The 24,074-nt window shown below is 44.2% G+C and overlaps 1 protein-coding gene across 1 annotated transcript in view; it reads left to right on the top strand.

The window, feature by feature from the left end:
• Positions 1 to 5,943: 5,943 nt before the first annotated feature.
• The window catches only part of LOC311322627 (NACHT, LRR and PYD domains-containing protein 12-like), a gene marked incomplete at both ends in the record, with an annotated part of 209,395 nt that continues 191,264 nt past the window's right edge, over positions 5,944 to 24,074 (top strand). Inside the window, 2 exons of the mRNA XM_084454707.1 lie at positions 5,944 to 7,928; positions 9,389 to 9,562. Of these exons, the coding sequence (XP_084310833.1) occupies positions 5,944 to 7,928; positions 9,389 to 9,562 (2,159 nt within the window). The remainder of the gene's footprint in view (positions 7,929 to 9,388; positions 9,563 to 24,074) is intronic.

Genomic DNA, 24,074 nt, shown 5'->3' with positions numbered 1-24,074 from the left:
AAGGGAAAACTAGTGTTTAGCCCTGTTTTAAGGTTACTTATGATCATATACAATGGTTCAGATCAAAATGTTACCAAAGCTAGCATTTTCGAGAAAGTTGATAACTGCTCCACCGTTTTGGTCATACAATGGATGTGGATGGGCATCTTGAAAAATCATTCAAAAACATTTTTAACTCTCGATTTCAAAGACAAGAAGCTCACCGAGGGTGTAATTGGTGTCCGCATACATGTGTTCAGGACGGTACCTTAATGAAGCGTGAGAATTGTTGTGTAAATCGGATAATGTATGTAGGAGTTATGATGACTTCCTGCTTGACCTGTAGGCGGCACTATAAGTATGACTCAATACTGACCTACAGATGTGTTCTGGACGCGACCTTCATCAAGTGTAAGCAATTTGGGGTAAATTGGATAATGGATGTAGGAGTTATGAGGACTTCCTATAAGCAGTAGGTGGCACTGTAGGTATGATGCAATACTGACTTACAGATGTGTTCAAGATGCGACCTTCATCAAGCATGAGCAATTGGGAGTAAATCGGATAACGTATGTAGGAGTTATGAGTACTTCCTGTTTCACCAGTAGGTGGCGCTGTAAGTGTGACTCAATGCCGATGCATAGATGTGTTCAGAATGCGACCTTCATGAAGCATCAGCGATTTGGTTTAAATCGGATAATGTATGTAGGAGTTTTGAGGACTTCCTGTTTCACCAATAGGTGGCGCTATAAGTATGACGCAATACTGACACATAGATGTGTTCAGGACAGGACCTTCATGAAGCGTGAGAAATATTGGATATTTTTTGATAACTTTTGATCACAAAGGTCTTAAGATGAAGCTGACCGAATATGAAGTTGATCGAATGAAATCTGTAGGAGTTTGTTAAAGTACGAGGCATGGAAATGGTAAAAATAAGGAAAAAATGGCACATTAAGAGCAAAATGGCTGAGTTCCTGTTGGATGTTGGGTATAGCTCCAAGATACATTTTAGTGTCTCGATGAACTACATATGCCCACCGAATTTCGTTCGCCTACTTCAAATTGAAAGGTGGGGCTCGCCATTTTAAATTTTCCAGCGGGCGCTCTTGAGCCGCTTTGCCACGCTCATTTCCGTCACCTATGAAATATCAAATGTTTCACACGGACTGACGTATCTGCAAAGTTTCATGCGTTTTCATCGATGTTTAGGCCGCCAAAAAGGCATTTGTTTGGGGAGAAGAAGAAGGTAGGAGAATAATAATAATCCTTACAATTTCAATAGGGCCTTGCACCGCCAGTGTTCGGTCCCTAATTACATTTCCCAAACATGCCTAATCAACTGATTCATGATTTTGGCTTAAGATTTATACCAAACACGGCTATGTGGACTTAGCAGCATAGGATCAGTCATTTATAACACACCGTAACACTTAAACAAATACAATGCATCAACAATAACTTTCTTACCAGGGCTTATTCTTGTGGTGGCTGCCTCACATGGTTGGGATAAAGCAATTTCACTTAATTAAAGAAACAAGACAAAGATGTTCACTTCTTTGTCTCACTGTGTGAGTGGTCTGGATTGGAATGTGGCCTGGCCTGGGTTACTGGTCACGGGGGAAGGGGGAACAAAAGGGTATGAGAGGTCTGAGGGGTCCTTATCAGTTTACCCAACCTTCCAACATGAGTGAGATGTGTCTCACAATATGCTCAGTAAACTGTTTGTCATGTCCTACTCCACTACACTGCCCACAACTTTATTTCAAACTACAAATAGTCAGCTCGCTGGTACATTCGCTTTCGGACAGCTCCACTCCAAATTGGATTTATAGCCCTCTATTCACCAAGAGGAAACACAAGTGGGCAACAATTTCGTTACTCTCCACATGTCAAGTGTTTCTAAAAATGTTCACCCTGGAAGGAGTTTTCAAAAATGTCCGGTTACAGTGATCTAAAACGCTGTTTGTGTGTAGAAAAAACATTTTTGCCTCTCTGTCTGGGAGGGAAGGTGGGCAGCGGTGTAAAATTTTATGGGATTGTGTAACCCATGGGCCTATGGCAAATTACACCACTGGACCATGGTGTTCATATCAACTTGATACCTTTTTTACATACCATGCACCAAACAATGTCTTAGGGATGGAGATCTCTGGAAACATCAAGTCATATCAGAGTTGGAAAAGTCTGCTTTTGGTAATTTTGCACCATTAAAATGAAAATGGGAAAATCTGGTTCCACTAGGGCAATTCCAACAACTGATCGAGGCCTTTCTGATTATTCTAATTGCTTTCATTAAGCAGCTGCAACTTGGTACTTATTTATATATATTTTATATACAGATGTGGGAACATAAGAATGTAACTTGACCCGCGGTATTCTAACAGGCGCTTTACGTCATTCCGCACCACCGCTCGCCTGCCCATAGGGGCGCAGTAATACCACTCATTGACCCATTGCTGGCTCGCACATTAGATTAGCCTACCGTTCTCAAACTCCTTGTTGTCTGTCTGGTTGTAATTTAATTATTACGAACAAAGCCTATCTATTTATAGTTTCTATCTCTGTAACTGTCGCCGGGTCTATATCTGTTAACTGTCGGGACAAGTAGAAGTTTAATACATTAGGCTGAGTGTTCTCATATGGAACATGGCATCAGGACGAGTAAGATGGCTAACGGAGATGACCAGAGATGTGTTTGAAATGGTTCACTCACTCCCTACTCCCTATTACCATGGATGTATTGAGTGCGACTCATAGTGAACTACATGGGGAATGATTTAACAGTTTTGGGACACTACATGGAATATAACTGCGTAAGATATTCATGACTCAAACAAGCAGACGCGCCGATCACTGATGGCAGCAGGTTGAAATATCAGGTAATATTCAGGTTCCATGTTTAGTTGAATGATAAATCCCATATAAATGGTTGGAATTCTAATGATGTGCAAGTGTGATTTTATCAACTTAATGCTGTCTGCTAATAGCAGGCTGTGAAGCTGCACGATGAGACCGTGATAGCACGTTAGCTCACGACAGCAGCTTCCATAATATTAACGGTAGCTGTCGGTGGCTAAAAAGCAGATATCTAACTTTACAACGTTGATTCCTGTAGCTATTTTGATGCTATAAGTTCAACTTCTGTTTCTCGGGCAGGAACGGAGACGAACTCGCATTAGCAGTAAAGCAGCTAGAGGAATGATCGCGCGGTCTCTTTAGCCCTGAGACCATCAGGCAGGCAGCAGGAGGTCGTTGAAGGCTTTATATATTATTATGATATTATGTCTAATAATACATTCGTTGAAAGTACACAGGCTGATCTACTATACGGAATTGGACCGAGGAGTGTTCTCATATGGAACTAGGCTGCGCGCCCGCCCGCGACAAGAGCTGAATTGTGTTCAGCTTTCCCCGCTGCGCGCAGGACGCGTGCGTCCCCCGCTCCGAGCAGAACGCAGGCGGAATGTCGCTCCCCGTCTGAAACGGCCTTGACTCCTGGAATCCCAAGGTCTTTCATATTGAAATTCTCTTGATGGCCTGGGGATGCGAGACGTGTTAAGGGAGTGCATCAGTCGTGATCCGTGACAGTAGGCTACCAGCCTGCGCTGCGCTCAGAACAAAGTTGGATGAATGGATGGACTTTTTGGAATCCTGGAAAATGTTTATTGCGCTCTAAAATCATGAAAGCATAAATGTAAAAATGCAGCAACAGAAGTAGTCTAGATGAGATGGTGGTTTAAATGAATGGCAACACATAAATTCAATGGCCGGTCATGGCAAAGCACCCGCTAACGCAGGCTACCCCCCTCCCACGATCCAGGGCTAGGAAACCGGTTCACCCAGTTTATTTGAATATAAAAGAATTTGGGGGGGGGGGGTTACAATAGTCTAGTCCAGGTTCGCTGGAGGACCTGTATTTTCAGTGTTTGCTGGTAGCGGACTGCATCGATCAATGCAATGACTCTCAATGTTTTCCAGTTTTACCCTTTTCATCAATAAAACATCATTTTTACAACCATGTCTCATTGATTGTGAAGGCATTTAGAGCTGCCGGTCTATTAGCCTACATTCGGACTCAGAGGATGACTTAACTGTTTATTGAGAAACAATTGGCTATATAAAGAAATACCACAATGCATGTAGTCTAGATATATTACATTATGGTTATACACTTTATGGTAGACTGCCCTCTCCCTCGCTAAGCAGGCTACATTCTGGCTGTTTTGTTCATCGCCTATAGGCTACACATTAGAAAAATGTTTTTTTTTATATAGACCTAGAAGGAATCAGAATATGTGGAAATTTAACTTTAGCCTATTTTAATACAATTCAAATTCTGCTTAGAGGGAATTATTTTCAACGGACATTATGACCTGAGCATAATTAATAATTATCTAAGTTAATATAGGCCTATGAGAACGCAACGCTTTTTACGATAGGCTAGGCCTATGCGTCTTGTGATTGTACTGTAGCCTAGGCTACAACTTAAGGCTTGCCCTATTGAATTCATTTTATAGCCTACTAGGCTACTCATTATTATCGAATTATCTAGTTGATATATGAATAAAACAATAAGCCGTTTTAATGGCTATGGGCTACTAGTTGTAGCTATATGATGCGCTCTGCTCTTACGCACGGTTGAGGCGGCAGCTCAAATACACTTCGCACATATCCTCTGCTATAGCCTCTCACAGACAGCTAGGTGCACTTCATGCATTGGTAGACAGTTCTGCAGCTTGTCTTCACCATGCAGGTATTTTGGGGGGGGTATTCTTCTGTGGACACTGCGAGGGGCGCCGCCGGTGGCTGTTTGGAGGCCAGAGCGCGCAGCTCTTCAGCCAACTGGAGGATGTCGCGTCTAGGGAGGCTCTGCGTCTCTCCACCAGTCCCCAGCGAGTCCAAGCTATTCCCAATGAATAATACTTATTTATAATAGCCTACGTAGCGCGAAACTGTGCATATAATAGGCTGTAGCCAGCGCGAAACTGCGCATTCCCTATAGCCGTTCATTGAACAGCTGGCGGCCGGTATAAATAAATAAAAACATACACGATATTTTGTTATTTGAATGATCTTGAATATATATATTCAAGATCATTCAAATAACAACATATTGTGTATGTTTTTTTCATTTATAATTTAAGCCATAGCCTACTGCGCTCAGACTTGGCTACATGGTGCCCTGTCTTCAAATTTACTTCCGGGGTTTACGAGTAGCCTACCAGTTGAATGCGTTCCAGAAACAAAACGCAAAACCCCCACGTTCACCACATCTTTAGTAACAAATATATTTACAATACTGTTATTTTGCGCATTTGACTTAACAGACACCACGTCTTGACCCGACGTCAGTTACCGAGATAGATAGGCTACTGTAGGCCTAGATATATTATAGGTGTTCGTAATAATTAAATTACATCGAGGTGGATAAAACATGTGTTTGAGAACAAGGTAATAATAACAATTAAACGTTATTTTTATAGCCCCTTTCATACAGATACCTTCAGCTCAAAGTGCTTTACAACAGAGCATTTAAATTAAAGAATGTGAAATTGAATGATGCTTCATTCGTAGACTATAGGAGAAAAACACTGAGCCCAGCCTGCTAAATCTACTCAAAGACGCCACCTGGCGGTGGTGCATCACTAAAACGAAATAACACCCGTCTGAAATCCCACGAGATTTCCAACGGGATTTCCCTGCCAAATACCGCGACGTGAAATGCTGCAGCAAGTTACATTCTTATGTTCCCACATCTGTATTTTGAATATTGTGTTTTTTGTATGTAGGAAAAAGTTAGGTTAATTACAAAAAAAATTATTAAAATATTTTCTCTGTTCCTTCAGTGACTGGAGCAGGGCTGAGGATCACTCCAGGTGTATTGATGACACAAGTAAGAGATTTACTTGGCAATCCATTCTCTAACATGATTTATATCCTCTCAATTTGTAGAGTGTTACCATGAATGTTTGTATTCCTATCATTCTAATGCACACTTCTTGTCCCTCTTTAGTCGTTAGATATCTCCAAAGAGCTATAGAGAATCATAAACGGTCTTTGAAGAGGAGGTTTGAACATGTGATTGAAGGAACCACAAAAGCAGTCAATGCAACTCTCCTCAACAGCATCTACACTGAGCTCTACATCACAGAGGGAGAGAGTGAAGGGGTTAATAATGAACATGAGGTTTGGCAACTTGAGAGAGCATCCAGGAAACAAATCACCAGTGACACACCCATCAACTACAATGACATCTTCAAACCCCTGCCTGGTCAAGATAGACCCATCACACCCCTGTCTGGTCAAGAGAGACCCATCAAACCCCTGCCTGGTCAAGAGAGACCCATCACACCCCTGCCTGGTCAAGAGAGACCCATCAGAACTGTGTTGACAGTGGGCATACCGGGTATAGGAAAAACAGTCTGTGTGCAGAAGTCAATCTTAGACTGGGCTGAAGGAAAGGCAAATCATGATGTGGAAGTCATGTTTGTGCTTCCTTTCCGGGAGCTGAATTTGATTAGACATGTCCGGTACAGTCTGCTCCAACTGCTGAAAGTTTTCCATCCAGAACTACACATGGAAGATGCAGAGGAACTTGCTGTCTCTAAAGCCATGTTCATCTTTGATGGTCTGGATGAGAGCCGACTCCCCCTAGACTTCCGAAAGAACCAGAGCTGCTGTGATGTCACAGAGTCAACCTCAGTGGATGTGCTGCTGACCAACCTCATCCAGAGGAATCTGCTTCCATCTGCTCTCCTCTGGATAACCTCTCGACCTGCAGCAGCCAATCAGATCCCTTCTGAGTGTGTTGACCGGGTGACAGAGGTACGAGGGTTCAATGATGCACAGAAGGAGGAGTACTTCATGAAGAGAATCAGTGATGAGAAACTAGCCAGAAGAATCATCTCACACATCAAGGCATCAAGGAGCCTCTACATCATGTGCCACATACCAGTCTTCTCTTGGATTTCTTCCACAGTCCTTGAGCACATGCTGAGTACAGAGAAGCAAGGAGAGATACCCAAGACCTTGACTGAGATGTACACACACTTCCTGCTCATTCAGATGAAGCTGAAGAACCAGAAGTATCAAGGGGAAATCAAGACCGACCAGGAGGAGCTCTTGAGGGCCGACAGGGAAGTTCTCCTGAAGCTGGCGAAGCTGGCGTTTGATCATCTGGAGAAGGGCAACCTCATGTTCTATGAAGAAGACCTGAAAGAGTGTGGCCTCGATGTCCAAGAGGCAGCAGTGTTCTCAGGAGTTTGCACAGCAATCTTCAAAGAAGAGTCTGTGCTTTTTCAGAGAGCGGTCTACTGCTTTGTGCATCTGAGTATTCAGGAGTTTTTCTCTGCTGTCTACATGTACCATTGTTATGCAACCAAGAACATGGAGGCACTGAAGCCCTTTCAATGGAAGCCCATATCTCATGAGGAGCACAATCTGTATTGGAGCTTGAGGCTGGTAGACAAAGCTGTGTCTGAGGAGCTGTCTCTGTCTGAGCGGCTGATGGGGGCGGTAGACAGAGCTTTGCAGAGTAAGAACGGACACCTGGACCTTTTTGTCCGCTTCCTCCACGGCCTCTCTCTGGAGTCCAATCAGAGACTCTTACGAGGCCTGCTGCCTCAGATTGAGAGGAGTCCAGAGAGCATTGAGAAAACAAGCAGATTCCTCAAGGAGATGCAGAAGACAAACATCTCTCCAGAGAGGTGCATCAATCTCCTCCACTGCTTGATGGAGATGAATGACCATTCAGTTCAGCAGGAGATCCAAACTTACATGCAGAAGAAGACATCAACCCAACTTACTCCAATACAGTGCTCAGCACTGGCCTACATGCTGCAGATGTCAGATGAGGTTCTGGATGAGCTTGACCTGAACAAATATGACACATCACAGGAGGGGTGGAGGAGACTGATCCCAGCTGTGAAGGTCTGCAGAAAGGCTATGTAAGCATTCATGGAAACATGTTTATCTATTTAACCTTGTCTGTCGCATTGACACTGAGGTCTTTTCTGGAAGGGAGTCCTCCACACAAAACACACATGATATACAACTATAGAACGAAAATACAACTATTCATACAAAACATAATATACAAATGAATATAAAATACAATATGCAGAATAAACAAAGTTGCTAAATACTTGCTCAGTCCTTTTTATTGCCCTAATGTTACTAGTGCATTCAACTTGAAAGAGTTCTGTAGATTGTAGAGACTCTAGTTCTGTAGTGCAAATTTCTGCCAATATTGTCAAGGCTAAGGCAGTAGGCATTTTGGAATTTGTATGCCACCTAAAGGTGTTTGCCAGGATCAAGCAAAGTTTACATTGAAATACAGTGGGTAGCCCTCATGGGTAGTAATCTTACCCGCCAGATGTCAACACACCGGCTGCAGGATTTCAGTGAATTCAATTGTAAAAATGAGCAAGGGAAATTGTTTTTTTTACTTTGATCATCATGTTTCCTAATGTGCGTCCTGAAATTGTTTGATTGTTTTGTGTATTTAATGTCAATAACTTATTTTCCAAACATTCTATGATGGTCATGATACGCAGCACGACATTAGATGAGCACCTTTTTCTCAATCTATCTCTTTACCTGACATCAGGTCAAGACGTGATGTGTGTCAACTCATGTGGAATGATTAATCAGGTCGAGTAGTCTATGCTATAGCACAATTGGTAGCACACAGGCCTTAAGTGTAAAAAGTCCGTGGTTCAAGACCACCGTAAGTGGTTTATTTTCTGTCCTCCTTTGCTTGAGCGAGAGTAATGACTTAAAGGAGTAGTAAAGGGCAAATCATGTTTAGCCCTGTTTTAAGGTTACTTATGATCATATACAATGGCTCAGATCAGAAAGTTGCCAAAACTAGCACTTTTGAGAAAGTCTGATAATTGCTCTACCACCGTTTAGGTCATCCAATGGATGTGGGTGGGCATCGTGAAAAATCATTCAAAAACATGTTAAACTCTCGATTTCAAAGACAAGGGGTTTCAGGAAAATATTACGAAAATTCATATTAGGTTCAACCCTTGAAATTGCAAAGACCCCATTTGATATAAAATCACCAAATAGTCATGTTTTGTCATCAACAGTTCATGTCCTGTGAAAAGTGTGAACAGCTCAGAATATTTGAAGCATTTATTCTTTGCTTAATGATTTCAAGTGTACCAACATTCACAGAAGTATATCTTCTTCAAATATTTGCAGTTTTCAATGTATGGCACATAATTTGAAAGCTTACAATTAACCCTTTCATAATCTGTAAAAAAGAAAAATGTCCTTGCCCTACATCAGCACCAAACGTCCAATGGTGGTCACATGTATACAAAATCTTAATGCACGTTACTTAAGATAAACATATCAAAGAACAAAAACTTACAACATGTTTACTTCATAATTTCAGATTCAATGTATGCCAACTCAATGAAGCCTCATATGAAGTGGTGGCCTCAGCACTCAGCTCAAGCCCCTCCCACCTGAGAGAGCTGTACCTGAGTAACAGTGACCTGCAGGATTCAGGAATGAAGCTGCTCTCTGCTGGACTGGGGAGTCCACAATGCAAACTGGAGACATTGAGGTCTGTATTCAGGCTGTATTCCTGCATATTATATTTTTAATTGGTTGGATTTAAATGTTTGAATAATTGTACATCTCTGTCCTTGAAGAGGGATGTTTCTGTCATCAAGATTCTTGACTTGCCTCAAAACATGACCACTTAGCCTTGGACTACAGTACATACAGTAGAGTTGACAAAATAGGGACTACCATCATAGATAGATAGATAGATAGATAGATAGATAGATTAGAGCTGGTTGTCAGACATGCTGATGACACAATAGTTTATGTATCAGCTAAAACCTCTTGTGTAGCAGCAGAGACATTAACAAATGAAATGGAAGGTGTATTGCAATGGCTCAAGAACAATCAACTCTTGAGTCTCGAGTCTGAGTCTGCCAATGTGTTTTTTTTAGAAGGAAAGCAAAAGATAAGCTAATAATCACAATATATTAAGAGGAATTTGATGAAGTCAGTGATTTTGAATTCCTAGGTATCACTTTAGACTCCCAACTCAGACTTTAAAAATAAATTTGAACTGTTTCAGAATGATAAGACAATACATACCTCTTAACACAGCAGAACTGTTCATGCATGCCATGATGTTTTCACACATATCCTACCAGGGCTGGACTGACATTATATTCTACCGGCCAGGTGACCGGTGGGCCGGTCTAGTTCGGGCCGGTAGGATATGAAAAAAAAAATAAAAAAATAGCAACGGCCCCCCAAAAATGGACAGTGGCCCATTGGTTCATTTTCTATACTGACACTGGGCTGGCCCAATCATATGCTTAAGCCCAACCCCCCTCCATCTGGTAGACTCAACCCTGACCCCTCCGGCCCTCCCCCTGGCCTGATGGTCCACGACATCCCAATGTCAAAATCATGAGTCGTGATGAGACAAAATGGATAGAAAGCGCAATGGGGGTGCCCAGAAACTCCGGGAAAATACATTGAAAAAGTTGAAATGAGTCAAAATTACAAAATGTTCTCTGGAATGACTGTGGGGGCTGGGGGTCCTGCAGAAATGCTACCGGCTGCAAGCACTACTGCTGCTAGCACTAGCACTGCTGCTAGCAGTAAAGTTCAGCAACACCGTGCGTCGTTAGTCAAGGACACATCTGACACTAGCGACACAGAGTCTGAAGTTGAGTCAGTTGTGACAGTGGAGGTGGAGGATACAGAGGATACAGCAGCTAAAGAGGTAAGCAGCTGTAGCTAACTAGCCAGGGCATTTGGGAGCTTGAGCGTCTGATGCAAATTGATGTAGGCTAGGGATGATAGCGGCCAGAGTTTCCCCTCCCAATGCTTTGGAGGGGTGCCCGCCCCCCTCCCATCGGGACCCCCCGCCCCTCCTGAAAGACCCTAAAAGCCAGAAAATACCGGACTTTTAGATCGCTAACATTTTTAGCATAAGTTAATGGAGTTTAACATAGCGAAAACACATTTTTTTAGACTAGACAACACTAGTAGTTTCGGGGGGTCCACCACCCCTCCTGAAAAAATCCTATAGGGGTTTTCATGAATGGTAGATTTGCATTGAACAGACTGCCAGGATGCTGATGGGCAGTGTCCGACCGATTTTGGTGGGCCGGTCTGAGCCACATGGCAGGGCCTAATTTTTGTCCCAGTCCAGCCCTTTACCCTACTGGTTACTGTACGGAGCCAGGCAATAATAAACAAATGACAAGGCCTATCCCCAAAGCCTACATCCAAGTAGGACTACCCTTTTCTGGACTTTTAGTTTGAAAATCCATTAGTTTAGTTTAGTTTATTTGACAATACATTTTAAAACTCATTTGATTTTTACATCAATAGCTTAAAAAGACATTGTCAAGGTTAACACAATAAAGTCATTGACTTATTTCAATTGTGGACCTTGATGTAATGACAGTACAGATGGACAGGGTAGAGCACATGGCTGGGCAGCATCCAGCAATATTAGTGGCATAAATTCAAAGCATAAAAAACAGACAACAACAAACAACAACAATGGGAAAAGTACAGGTTAAAGTACAGGTTAAAGTTATGATTCAAATTTTTCCATGAGCCAGTATTTCACTTTTTTTCTGAAACCATGCTGGTTACCTATGCTTTTAACATGCAAAGGTAACTTGTTCCAGTTTACCGCTCCACTATATTTGGAAGCACACTGGCCTATGTTTGTCTTAAACCTGGGCAGGTACAGGTCTGCAGTACTAGCTCTGGTGTGGTATGCATGGGTATCACTACTCCTCTTAAAGTGACCTTTAAGGTATGCTGGAGTTCTGTTGTTCAAAACCACCCTGAGCTGGAGCTGAACTGCCCTAGCCTCTAGGGGGAGCCAGCCCAGCTGCTGGAACTGTTGCTTCCCCACATGATCCCTTGATGCCAGACCTAGTACTACTCTGACTAGTTTATTTTGTGAAACCTGCAGTTTGTCTTAGTAAGCCCACTGTACCAAGAACCTAGACCATAATCAAAGCAGCAAGAAAACAAAGAATTAGCAAGCAGTCTAAGACTTGTTGAATCAAGGAATGGGGATTTTCTTGCTAAGAATCTGGTTCGGCCATTTACCTTGCCCATCCCATGCGGACAGCTACAAACGATGCTGGGATGCAGTGTCAGAGTCTCTAATGTGCCTTCCTCTGAGCCCCCCAGGAGCTGAGTCAGACAGGCTTGCTTCAGCCTTGCAGTCAAGACTCAGCCGAAGGAGCCAAGAGCGCTGAGAGGAGGCCATTAACTCCGTCGACTTCTCACACTTCAGCCGCAAGGCATGGAGCATTCTTAACAGCCTCACTTGTAGGTCCAGACACTCCCCCCGTCACTGCCCCATCTATGCACACAAAATTGCCTGATTATATCTGCCCCGAGCATATACTCCATGCCGCGCCTGCCTTGAAGTCCTGGTTAAGAGCGTTCCTCTCTTCCTGCTCAAGATCCCCAAAATCTGGAGAAGAGCCCTAGTTGTCGCGATCCCTAAGCCGAACAAGCCTGAAGGGGACCCCGAGAGTTACCGCCCCATCTCTCTGCTAGGTATCCCCTTCAAGATCCTCGAGCGCCTCATCTATGCCCGCATTGAACCAATCATCGACCCGCTGCTCCCACAGGAGCAGGCCAGGTTCCAACATGGGAGATCGACAATAGATCAAGTCACTTTGATAGGCATACGTCTGGAAATGAAGATTGAAGGTCGGCGAGGTGGCAGCCTTCCACCTTAACCAGAAGAGGAGCAGAAAAAGAAAACGGAACGAAAAAAAAAAACTCAGAGAAAAATAAACAAACTCCCCGTCCGTCCGTCCCCCTGCCCCCCCACACCCCACACCCCAGGCGCCCACTGTGTCGGTGTGACTCCCCACCCTGCCCTCCCGGCGCCCCCTGTGTGACTGATCGGAGGTATCGTTTTGACTTGGCGCTTCTGACGGTTGGGGGTGCGGGGAGTGGATCGCCTGCTAGCGCCGAGTGTCATTCATTCATCACGGTCAAGTGCGCTGTGCAAGATGTGTCGATATGTCAAAAAGAAGTAAGCCATCAGGTGCCCAGTTCAGGAAAAAGGAAAGAAGAGGAGGATAAATGTACGAAAGATAAAGGTATACTGCTGTCATCCCTTTATGAGTACAAACATGTAATGACATGCTAGTTACTGACGTTATTAACTTACTGTAACGTTATGTTAGCCAAGCCTATGATGCTGCTTGCCAGATAGCTAGTGCTAGCTAGCTAGAAAGGCAGAAGACAGTAAATACGGAAATAAAAGTTAGTTTTTTTTCCTTGGTTTTTACTGCAATTTTAACTGAACACTGTCATACTTCTTACAAAAACGCAGTTTGGGTTTTGTCTTTGTGGGGTGATGACTCATGCAGTGACTGGGTGACTGTTTTCTCAGTTAGGCTTAGCTATCTAGCTATCTAACGTTAGCATAAGCATTGGATATACTTCCACACAGTTTCATCCTGATAATGTGTGTAGCCTCTTGCCTTCAGCATAAATGATTACAACCTCACTACAGCACATTATATAAACTTTCATTCAGGTGACATCATAGGTTTTCTGAGATTGTATTGTTACTGAGCTCGGGAATTGTCAATGCTGTAGGCTGGCTAACTTAAACCAGGGTCGTGCCAGCAATCACAGGGGGGAGGGGGGGCGCCAGGCCTAAGACAATTTGAGGCCTTAATATTAGCTAGGGGGGGGGATTCCATCAGGTGTAAGTTAGGGGGGCTCTGGAAAAGAAAGGTTCTAGTTTGCAGAGGACCATGTGAGGTAACATCTAACTTTGTTTTCCCAAGAAATGCAAAAGGAAGAAGTTGCCACCACCAGTATTTCAAAAAGACCTTGGTGAGCGGTGAAAAGTTACCTAGAAGTTGGTTGGTGTATTCAGAAAGGAAAGACAGCCTGTTCTGTTTCTGCTGCAAACTCTTCTCAAAGAAGGACATCCATTTAACAAAGTCAGGACTGACAGACTGGAAACATGTAAGTGCTTTGCTGACTTCACATGACACCAGTCAAGAACACCTGAACTGCATACTCATGTGTGAATATGTTTATACGATATGTACATTTGCAATTGTTTAATAAACACATTTTCTGCACTATTAACCCATGTCTGTCGCTCTTATTTAACGTATTGCTATTTCATCTGTATGCAGCTGTGTGTGCTGCTATTTTGGCCAGGGCTCACCTGAAAAAGAGATGTAAATCTGAGTGTGACTGGTTACATTTCAGAACAACTGAACAACTTACTTCTTCCTGTTCAAATGCTATATGGCATGACTATATTCTTAAATATTTGTCAAATTGGCATACCCATAGGCCCGTTGGGGATGGGTGGATGACAGGGTGGGGGCGCAATAGCGGGGGGTTCGCCCAGGGTGGCATATAAGCTAGAAACGCCACTGAACCAGGGAGTCATGCAAGGTGATGGGAGTGGAGCTGAGTTCTTTCTGAAGTCCAATACCATTTCCACTGTCTTAAAAGCATTAAGCTCCAGGTTGTTTCGGCCACACCAGGACAGCAGCTGTTCAGTCTCCCATCTGTAGGTAGACTTGTCCCCCTTGGAGATCAGTCCTATGAGGGGGGTGTCATCCGCAAACTTCAGGAGCTTCACGGACTGATGGCTGTAGGTACAGCTATATGTACAGTGAGAATAGTAGGGGGAAAGAACACAGCCTTGTGCGGAGCCGGTACTGGTGGACTTGGGGTCGGAGATGTTCTTCCCCAGCTTCAGGAAGTCTGATCCACCTGCGGGACGAGTCAGGCACTCATAGCAGGGAGAGCCTGTGTTCCATTGTGGCCGGGAAAATGGAGAATCCTGGCATAAGTGCCTGCGGTGTCAAGGTGCTGTAGGACGTAGTGAACAGCCATGTTCACCGCGTCGTCCGTGGACCTGTTGGCTCTGTATGCAAACTGCTGGGGGTCTTGGAGTGGGTCTGTGATGGTCTTGAGATGGGCCAGGACGAGGCGCTCAAAGACCTTCATGGTTACAGAGGTCAGGGCAACGGGTATGTTGTTGTTTAGGCCTATAATCTTCGCCTTCTTGGGAACCGGAATGATGGTGGAGGCCTTGAAGCATGCTGGAACAGGGCATGACTCCAGCGAGGCGTTAAAGATGTCAGTGAACACCAGGGACAACTCATTAGTGCAGTACTTCAAGATGGAGGGTGGGACAGTCAGGTCCGGGTGCCTTCCGGGGGTTCTGTCTCTTGAACAGACGCTTCATGTCCCCCTCTAGGATAGAGAGGTATGGGGGGGACTGCTGAGAGGGGGGGGTGGAGGGAACAGAACTCATTCAGGTCATTGGCTAGGCATGAGTCGTCAATTGACTTGGGGGAATTTGGTTTATAGTTTATCTGTCTGAGGCCTTTCCAGGCGGACATATTCCCCTCTGAGAACTGGTGTTGTAGTTTCTCAGAGAAGCATTGTTTGGCCTCCCGGACTGCCTTGCTAAATGTATACTTTAAACCGGTTCTTGTCCCCACTCTTTCATACTTCCTCTTTCTCCAGCCTTAGTTTCCTGAGTTTGGATGTGAACCAGGGCTTGTCATTGTTGTAGGTTATCCTAGAGCGGGTTGGAACGCACTGGCCCTCGCAGTAGCTGACGAATGATGTCACAGTGTCCGTGTATGCATCTAGACTGTTTCCAGCCTCTGCGCCCACCCAGTCCACGTAGCCTAAAGTTTCAGTTTCCGCCTGTAGGTGGGAATCAAGTGAACAATGTTGTGGTCCAAATGACTCAGTGTTGCACGAGAGACAGCGTGATAGGCGTGGTTGATTGCCGTGTAGCAATCGTCGAGGGTACGCTCCTCACGAGCTGGACATTTAATCTGCTGCTGGTATTTGGGTAAAACCTGGCTCAGATTAGCTCTGGTGAAGTCACCGAGCACAGCAACAAAACAGCTAAGATGTTTACGTTCCACCCTCGTTATCTGTTCCACCCTCGTTATCTGTTCCACCCTCGTTATCTGTTCCACCCTCGTTATCTGTTCCACCCTCGTTATCTGTTCGGAGAGTGCGCTTTGCGTCTCCTGCTTGGGGGCGTCAGGTGAAATATACACAAGCTAGAATAAAGGAGCTCAACTTGTGAGTAGAGTAGAATGGGCGACAGTTTATGAAGAGGGATTCTAGTGTCGGTGAACAGTGCTGTTGAATCACTGTACCATCCTTGCACCATGCTTCGTTCACATAAAAACAAACTCTCCCACCACGCTTTTTACCGGGCAGGTGAGACTTGCGCAATTTAGCTGGAACCCCTTGAGATGTAACGCAGCATCAGGGATAGCATCAGACAGCCAGGTTTCAGTGAACGATAGGACCACAGATGAGCAAAAGTGTCTGTTTTTAGCTACTAGTAGCTTGAGTTCATCCATCTTGTTGGTTAGCGGGTGAACGTTAGCTAGGAAAAGCAGAGTCATTGTATTGAAAACCGAAAAAATGGAACGACATAATATTAGTGAAACGCGTGAAGCCTCTCCGCCGCCCGCTGGGAGCCATGGCGACCAGCGGCTCATCAGTGTTATCTGACCAGCGCAGCAGGAGCGGTGGGAGCCATGAAACCACACACACACACACACACACACTCACACACTCGCACACACACACACACACACTCACACACTCACACACACACACACACACACACACACACACACTCACACACTCACACACTCACACACACACACACACACACTCACTCACACACACTCACACACACACACTCACACACGCACTCACACACACTCACACACACACTCACACACACACTCACACACACACACTCACACACTCACTCACACACACACACTCACACACTCACTCACACACTCACACACCACACACACACACACACACACACACTCACACACACACACACACACACACACACACTCACACACGCACTCACACACACTCACACACACACTCACACACACGCTCCATTTCCTGTCCAACGTTTATTTTCAATCAGTTATCTCTCTCTTCACCTGCCACAGTTCCCACTGGCGAGTGCTCATCCTCTTCCTCCTCTCTCACGCCGCCATCGCCCCCTCGCCATCGGACGGGCGAGACATGCGCGTAGCCAGCGCAGAGAGAGAGAGAGGACGGGCGAGACATGCGCGTAGCCAGCGCAGAGAGAGAGAGAGGGAGGGAGGGGATGAAGAGGACTGGGGATGAGAGAGCCAGGATGGCTCAAACATAAAACTACAGTATGTGATAAAAGAGAGGTCGTCACAGAAAGAGAACAGAACTTGGGAGCTGATAAGCAACTGTTGCATAATATTGCAACAAAAAAAAAAATCTACTGAACTCTTGAACTATTTATAGTCTCTGCTCATTGATTCAATCCTTAATAGCATAAAATCATAATAAAATAAACAATATGTTAATTGCAAAAGCTGAAGGTTTATTTAAATTCCTCCTTCATAGCAGCCAATGGTGGCAATTATCGACGGCGGTAGCCCTTCCCCCTGCCCCCACGGCGACGGCAGCTGAGGCTGGGCTCCCGGAGGATCAGCAGGGCAGAGGAAGAGCGATCAGCCTCTTCCAGAAGGGCTGCCTTCCTCCTCTCCTCCTTTATTGCGTTCCTCATTCGCTAAGGAAGAAAAAAAAACAGAGCATAAACACTTGGCAAGAACACCATTGCTTAACCTGCCCCTCATGTTTCCTTACGATCGCCATTGCGTAATACCATGCCTACCTTGGACATCTTCTTGTTCTTCTTTCTGATAGGACCACTCAGCCACGACAGGGCTCTGGTGAACCCTAACAGCATCTTTGCAGGCCAGTCTTTGAATATGGAGTTTGCATGGAGTTCCAGCACCACAGCACTGGCCCACAGTGCCAGACACAGAATGAACAGAACACAAGAGGTCCCAGCCGTCATTTCAAAGTTCTGGAGTCTGACTCTTGTTCTTGTTCTTATTCTTAAGCCAGACTGGGTGTTCACATCTTCAGGTTGGCTGAGGGTCTCATGTTGGCTGAGGGTCTCATGTTGGCTGAGGGTCTCAGGTTTGAGGGTCTCAGGTTGGGTGAGGGTCTCAGGTTTGAGGGTCTCATGTTGGCTGAGGGTCTCAGGTTTGAGGGTCTCAGGTTTGAGGGTCTCAGTTTGTCTGAGGGTCTCAGGTTTGAGGGTCTCAGGTTTGAGGGTCTCAGGTTTGAGGGTCTCAGTTTGTCTGAGGGTCTCAGGTTTGAGGGTCTCAGGTTTGAGGGTCTCAGGTTGTTTGAGGGTCTCAGTTTGTTTGAGGATCTCAGGTTGTTTGAGGATCTCAGGTTGACTGAGGGTCTCAGGTTGTTTGAGGATCTCAGGTTGGCAGAGAGCATCTTGTGGTTGTAGCTGGTTGTTTGGTGCTGTTGTCGCCATCTTGGTTGCGCTGCTTACGTCGTCAGAGAATGAGATGTTTGTTAACTGTAGGCTGAAGCTGTCCAGGGTGGCAGAAAACTGTCCAGTCACGACAGCTGGCAGGCCTAGAAGGCTGTTCAGAACATTCTCGAGGTCTGGAGGCTTGCGCAATGCGGATGCTATTAGCAGAGCCGCTGTAAAGATCAACTTGAGTTTTTGAAAATCCATTGTGTAGGTACTGCTAAAAAAAGAAGTGGCCTCATACTGGAGAGCTTGTTAAGTTGTGAGTCCTTCAGAATGTTCCCAGGGTGCAATGGAATTCCAAAATGAATCTATATTGTATGACATCATAATGCATTCACTGTTTGTTCTGAGCATTCCAAACCCCTACCAGCTCATGGGCAAAACATTAAGGAAGTTAAATCAAGCACAGCTGCTGACATACTGTACATCACTGCTGCTGCTTATAAGCAGCTAAATGTAGGTTTGACAAAGCTGGTATTAATTGATCGGCTAATCGTTGCTACTGTAGTTTTGTGACATCACATTAACACCCCTTACAGCCAAGAACAACTGTGTGTAAATTAACATTCTCTGTTTTTATTTTCTTGATTTTGATTATTTTATTTCCATAAATCATTTTTCAACCAAATTTCAAATATCAAACTGCAGTTTTATAAAGAAGACTCTTCTTTACTTAATCAAAACAACCGAACTGCAGCCTCTTTAAATATAATCAGTTTAGCTACTGTACTGTAGCTAGAGAACACAATACCTACTGTAGTCATCTAGTGTTCAGCTTGTTTCTTGACTCTGCCAGCTTAGCTACTGTACAGTAGATACTTTAGTAACCTTTGATCATTTGAGATGCCCTCTTGCTTGCATGGGAGATTCTGCATGTTTTATTTGCATGTCCCGCACTCACAGTCTAAGTTTGTTGTCCAGAGGACACACTTCAGGGACAAAAACTCAAGAGCTTGGGAGCACGGCAGTAAGGATATTGAGAGGCATCCATACGCTGTGAACAATAATCAATATTTTGAGCTGTAAACAAACGCATAACACATCCTTGTTTATCCAGTTTCATATGACCATCCGCTATGAATGAGCAGTGGGCTCATAGGCCAGGATTCTCCAAAACTCTAAAACACACCCCCAAGCCTACTTGACCTCACAGACTGACCTAGGGGCTTGGTTTTATCATACAGTACAGGGTATGAGATGAGACAAAAAGCAAGTCAAGTTAAACAGTGCAAGAGTGTGTGTGTGTGTGTGTGTGTGTGTGTGTTTGTGTGTGTGTGTGTGTGTGTGTGTGCGTCTGAGTGAGTGAGTGAGTGAGTGAGTGAGTGAGTGAGTGAGTGAGTGAGTGAGTGAGTGAGTGAGTGTCTGTGTGTACAGATGTGGGAAGCTAGAAATGTCACATGCTGCAGCATTTCACGTTGCGGTATTTGGCAGGGAAATCCCGTTGGAAATCTCGTGGGATTTCAGACGGGTGTTATTTCGTTTTAGTGATGCACCACCGCCAGGTGGCGTCTTTGAGTAGATTTAGCAGGCTGGGCTCAGTGTTTTTCTCCTATAGTCTACGAATGAAGCATCATTAAGTTTCACATTCTTTAATTTAAATGCTCTGTTGTAAAGCACTTTGAGCTGAATTTATCTGTATGAAAGGTGCTATACAAATAACTTTTAATTGTTATTATTACCTTGTTCTCAAACACATGTTTTCTCCATCTGGATGTAATTTAATTATTACGAACACCTATATTTAGGCCTACAGTAGCCTATCTATCTCGGTTACTGACGTCGGGTCAAGACGTGGTGGCTATTAGGTCAAATGCCCAAAATAACAGTATTGTAAATATATTTGTAAGTAAAGATATGGTGAACGTGGGGGTTTTGCATTTTGTTTCTGGAACGCATTCAACTGGTAGGCTACTCGTAAACCCCGGAAGTACATTTGAAGACGGGGCACCAGCTAATGTAGCCAAGTCTGAGTGCAGTAGGCTATATGGCTTCAGCACGATACAAAGAAAAAATAAGCTTGATCGACTTGTGGATCCATACAAAATTGACATAGTCGCCATGAGTAAAGATCACTCATTGCCAATCATATCCGGACATTAACTATCTTGTGCATAGATAGCGGCAGGTTTGACAGTGAGTGCCTTCACATGCACAATATACACAATATTTTGTTATTTGAATGATCTTGAATATATATATATTCAAGATCATTCAAATAAGAAAATATCGTGTATGTTTTTATTTATTTATACCGGCCGCCAGTCGTTCCATGAACGGCTATAGGGAATGCGCAGTTTCGCGCTGGCTACAGCCTATTATATGCACAGTTTCGCGCTACGTAGGCATTATATTATACATTGTATTATAAATAAGTATTATTCATTGGGGGAGCTTGGACTCGCTGGGGACTGGTGGAGAGACGCAGAGCCTCCCCAGATGCGACATCCTCCAGTTGGCTGAAGAGCTGCTCCAAACAGCCACCGGCGGCGCCCCTCGCAGTGTCCACAGAAGAATACCCCCACCAAAATACCTGCATGGTGAAGACAAGCTGCAGCAAGAACAGAACTGTCTACCAATGCATGAAGTGCACCTATCTGTCTGTGAGAGGCTATAGCAGAGGATATGTGCGAAGTGTATTTGAGCTGCCGCCTCATCCGTGCGTAAGAGCAGAGCGCATCAACTTGTGTATAGCTACAACTAGTAGCCCATAGCCATTAAAACGGATTATTGTTTTATTCATATATCAACTAGATAATTCGATAATAATGGTTGAGACATGAATGTAAAAATGATGTTTTATTGATGAAAAGGGTAAAACTGAAAAACATGGAGAGTCATTGCATTGATCGATGCAGTCCGTTCAATTAGGCATCAAAAGATAAAGTAGGCCCATTTAAAATGACCAATTACATCTTCAAATCCCTTCTAATCTTGGCCTTTGATAGGGTTTTTTCCCGCCCTACTGCCAATTATATCCGAACATTAACTATCTTGTGCATACAGAGCACAAACAATGAAACAATGAAACAAATAGATTTCCTCCCTGTCTGTGGCATTCGCTACCAGCAAACACTGAAAATACAGGTCCTCAATTTATTTAGATTAGACTAGCCTATCCAACTGGACCACTCCAATGAATGTTGAACGTAGCCTTCTTTTATTCTTTAGGTTTTACAGAATCGGCCTACAATGTCCACACATGCATGCGCCATCTGACTAGCTCGTCACTCGCCAGCGAACCTGGACTAGACTATTGTAACACCCCCCCCCAAATTCTTTTATATTCAAATAAACTGGATGAACCGGTTTCCTAGCCCTGGATCGTGGAGAGGGGGGTAGCCTGCGTTAGCGGGTGCTTTGCCATGACCGGCCATTGAATTCGCTAGTTTGATTGATAGATGGATTTAACGTCCAAAGTAGATTGTGCAAGTATTGTATAGGCCCATGTGTAAGAGATGAATGGTTGTAACCATGAACTCAGCCAGAGGTAGGCCCTACTATAGATTATCAGCATTATCACCAGTCTCAATTTATGTTTTCCTCTAGGCTACGTGTTGCCATTCATTTAAACCACCATCTCATCTAGACTACTTCTGTTGCTGCATTTTTACATTTATGCTTTCATGATTTTAGAGCGCAATCAACATTTTCCAGGATTCCAGTAAGTCCATCCATTCATCCAACTTTGTTCTGAGCGCAGCGCAGGCTGGTAGCCTACTGTCAAGGCTCACGACTGATGCACTCCCTTAACACGTCTCGCAACTTCCCAGACCATCAAGAGAATTTCAATATGAAAGATCTTGGGATTCCAGGAGTCAAGGCCGTTTCAGACGGGGAGCGACATTCTGCCTGTGTTCTCGCTCGGATCAGCGGGGGACGCACGCGTCTTGCGCGCAGCGGGGAAAGCTGACTACAATTCAGCTCTTGTCGCGGGCGGGCGTGTGCAGCCTAGTTCCATATGAGAACACTCCTCGGTCCAATTCCGTATAGTAGATCCGCCTGTGTACTTTCAACAAATGTATTATTAGACATAATATCATAATAATATATATAGCCTTCAACGACCTCCTGAGCTGCCTGCCTGATGGTCTCAGGGCTAAAGAGACCGCGCGTCGTTTTCCTCAGCCTAACTATTGGCATGCTATCAATGAAAGAAAATACATTGTAAATAAACATGGTTTTAGGCTATTGTTTTTATGTAGGCCTATAGGTTAAGCTATTTGTGTTCATAAGGTAACGTCATTGTAAACGAAAGTAGCCTATAGCCTATAATCCAATTGACTGGAACCAGGGGGTTTGACAAAAGTTAAGAGGCAAAATAATTTGTCTTGACTGCATTCAAGATGTATCTTTCACATTAAAACTACATACAAAGCTGACCAATAGCATTAGAAAGAACTCTTCGAGAGCTTTCATTTCACCTGTTCATTCTGCCCAAATGTCACTCGCGCACCCCTGCAGCTATGTTATCATGTAGCCAGTAGATATGCTAAGAAAATTGCATATGTTTGCAAACTAAAACAAGTGAACACAATTTTACAATCGAAAAATGCTTATGAGACCATTATTTTACTTATATGGGGCAAAAGTGGTTTCTCTTCCTGCTTCTGCCTAAGCCCTCCACAATACCACAACACAACGGTGTCATGTTTTACCGAGGGAGAAGTGAAGAAGACGGTAGCTAGTAGTAGCTAAAGCAGTTAGCTAATGTTAAGATCATTCCTGTAGCTGCTTTGCTGCTAATGCGAGTTCGTCTCCGTTCTGCCTGAGAAACAGAAGTTGAACTAATAGCATCAAAATCAAAATAGCTACAGGAATCAACGTTGTAAAGTTAGCTATCTGTTTTTTAGCCACCGACGGCTACCGTTAATATTATGGAAGCTGCTGTGGTGAGCTAACTTGCTATCACGGTCTTATCGTGCAACTTCACAGCCTGCTATTAGCAGACAGCACTAAAGTTGACAAAATCACACTTGCACATCATTAGAATTCCAACCATTTATATGGGATTTATCATTCAACTAAACATGGAACCTGAATACTACCTGATATTTCAACCTGCTGCCATCAGTGATCGGCGCGTCTGCTTGTTTGAGTCATGAATATCTTACGCAGTTACATTCCATGTGTCCCAAAACTGTTAAATCATTCCCCATGTAGTTCACTATGAGTCGCACTCAAATCATCCATGGTAATAGGGAATAGGGAGTGAGTGAACCATTTCAAACACATCTCTGGTCATCTCCGTTAGCCATCTTACTCGTCCTGATGCCATGTTCCATATAAGAACACTCAGTCAGCCTAATGTATTAAACTTCTACTTGTCCCAACAGTTAACAGATATAGACCCGGCGACATTTACAGAGATAGAAACTATGAATAGATAGGCTTTGTTCGTAATAATTAAATTACAACCAGACAGAGAACAAGGAGTTTGAGAACGGTAGGCTCATCTAATGTGCGAGATGAGCTACAGCAATGGGTCAATGAGTGGTATTACTGCGCCCCTATGGGCAGGCGAGCGGTGGTGCGGAATGCCGTAAAGCGCCTGTTAGAATACCGCGGGTCAAGTTACATTCTTATGTTCCCACATCTGTATGTGGGCGTGTGTGTGTGAGAGCTGAACAGTAAAGTACACATTGTCTCCACACGTCTCTGAAGCAGGAAACAGGTGCCCCGACCCTGGCTGGCTGTA

Source organism: Borostomias antarcticus (assembly GCF_949987555.1).
Source record: "Borostomias antarcticus genome assembly, chromosome: 20".
Taxonomy (NCBI): domain Eukaryota; kingdom Metazoa; phylum Chordata; class Actinopteri; order Stomiiformes; family Stomiidae; genus Borostomias; species Borostomias antarcticus.
Note: the sequence above shows the minus strand (reverse complement) of the source record. Positions and strands in the feature narration are given on the sequence as shown.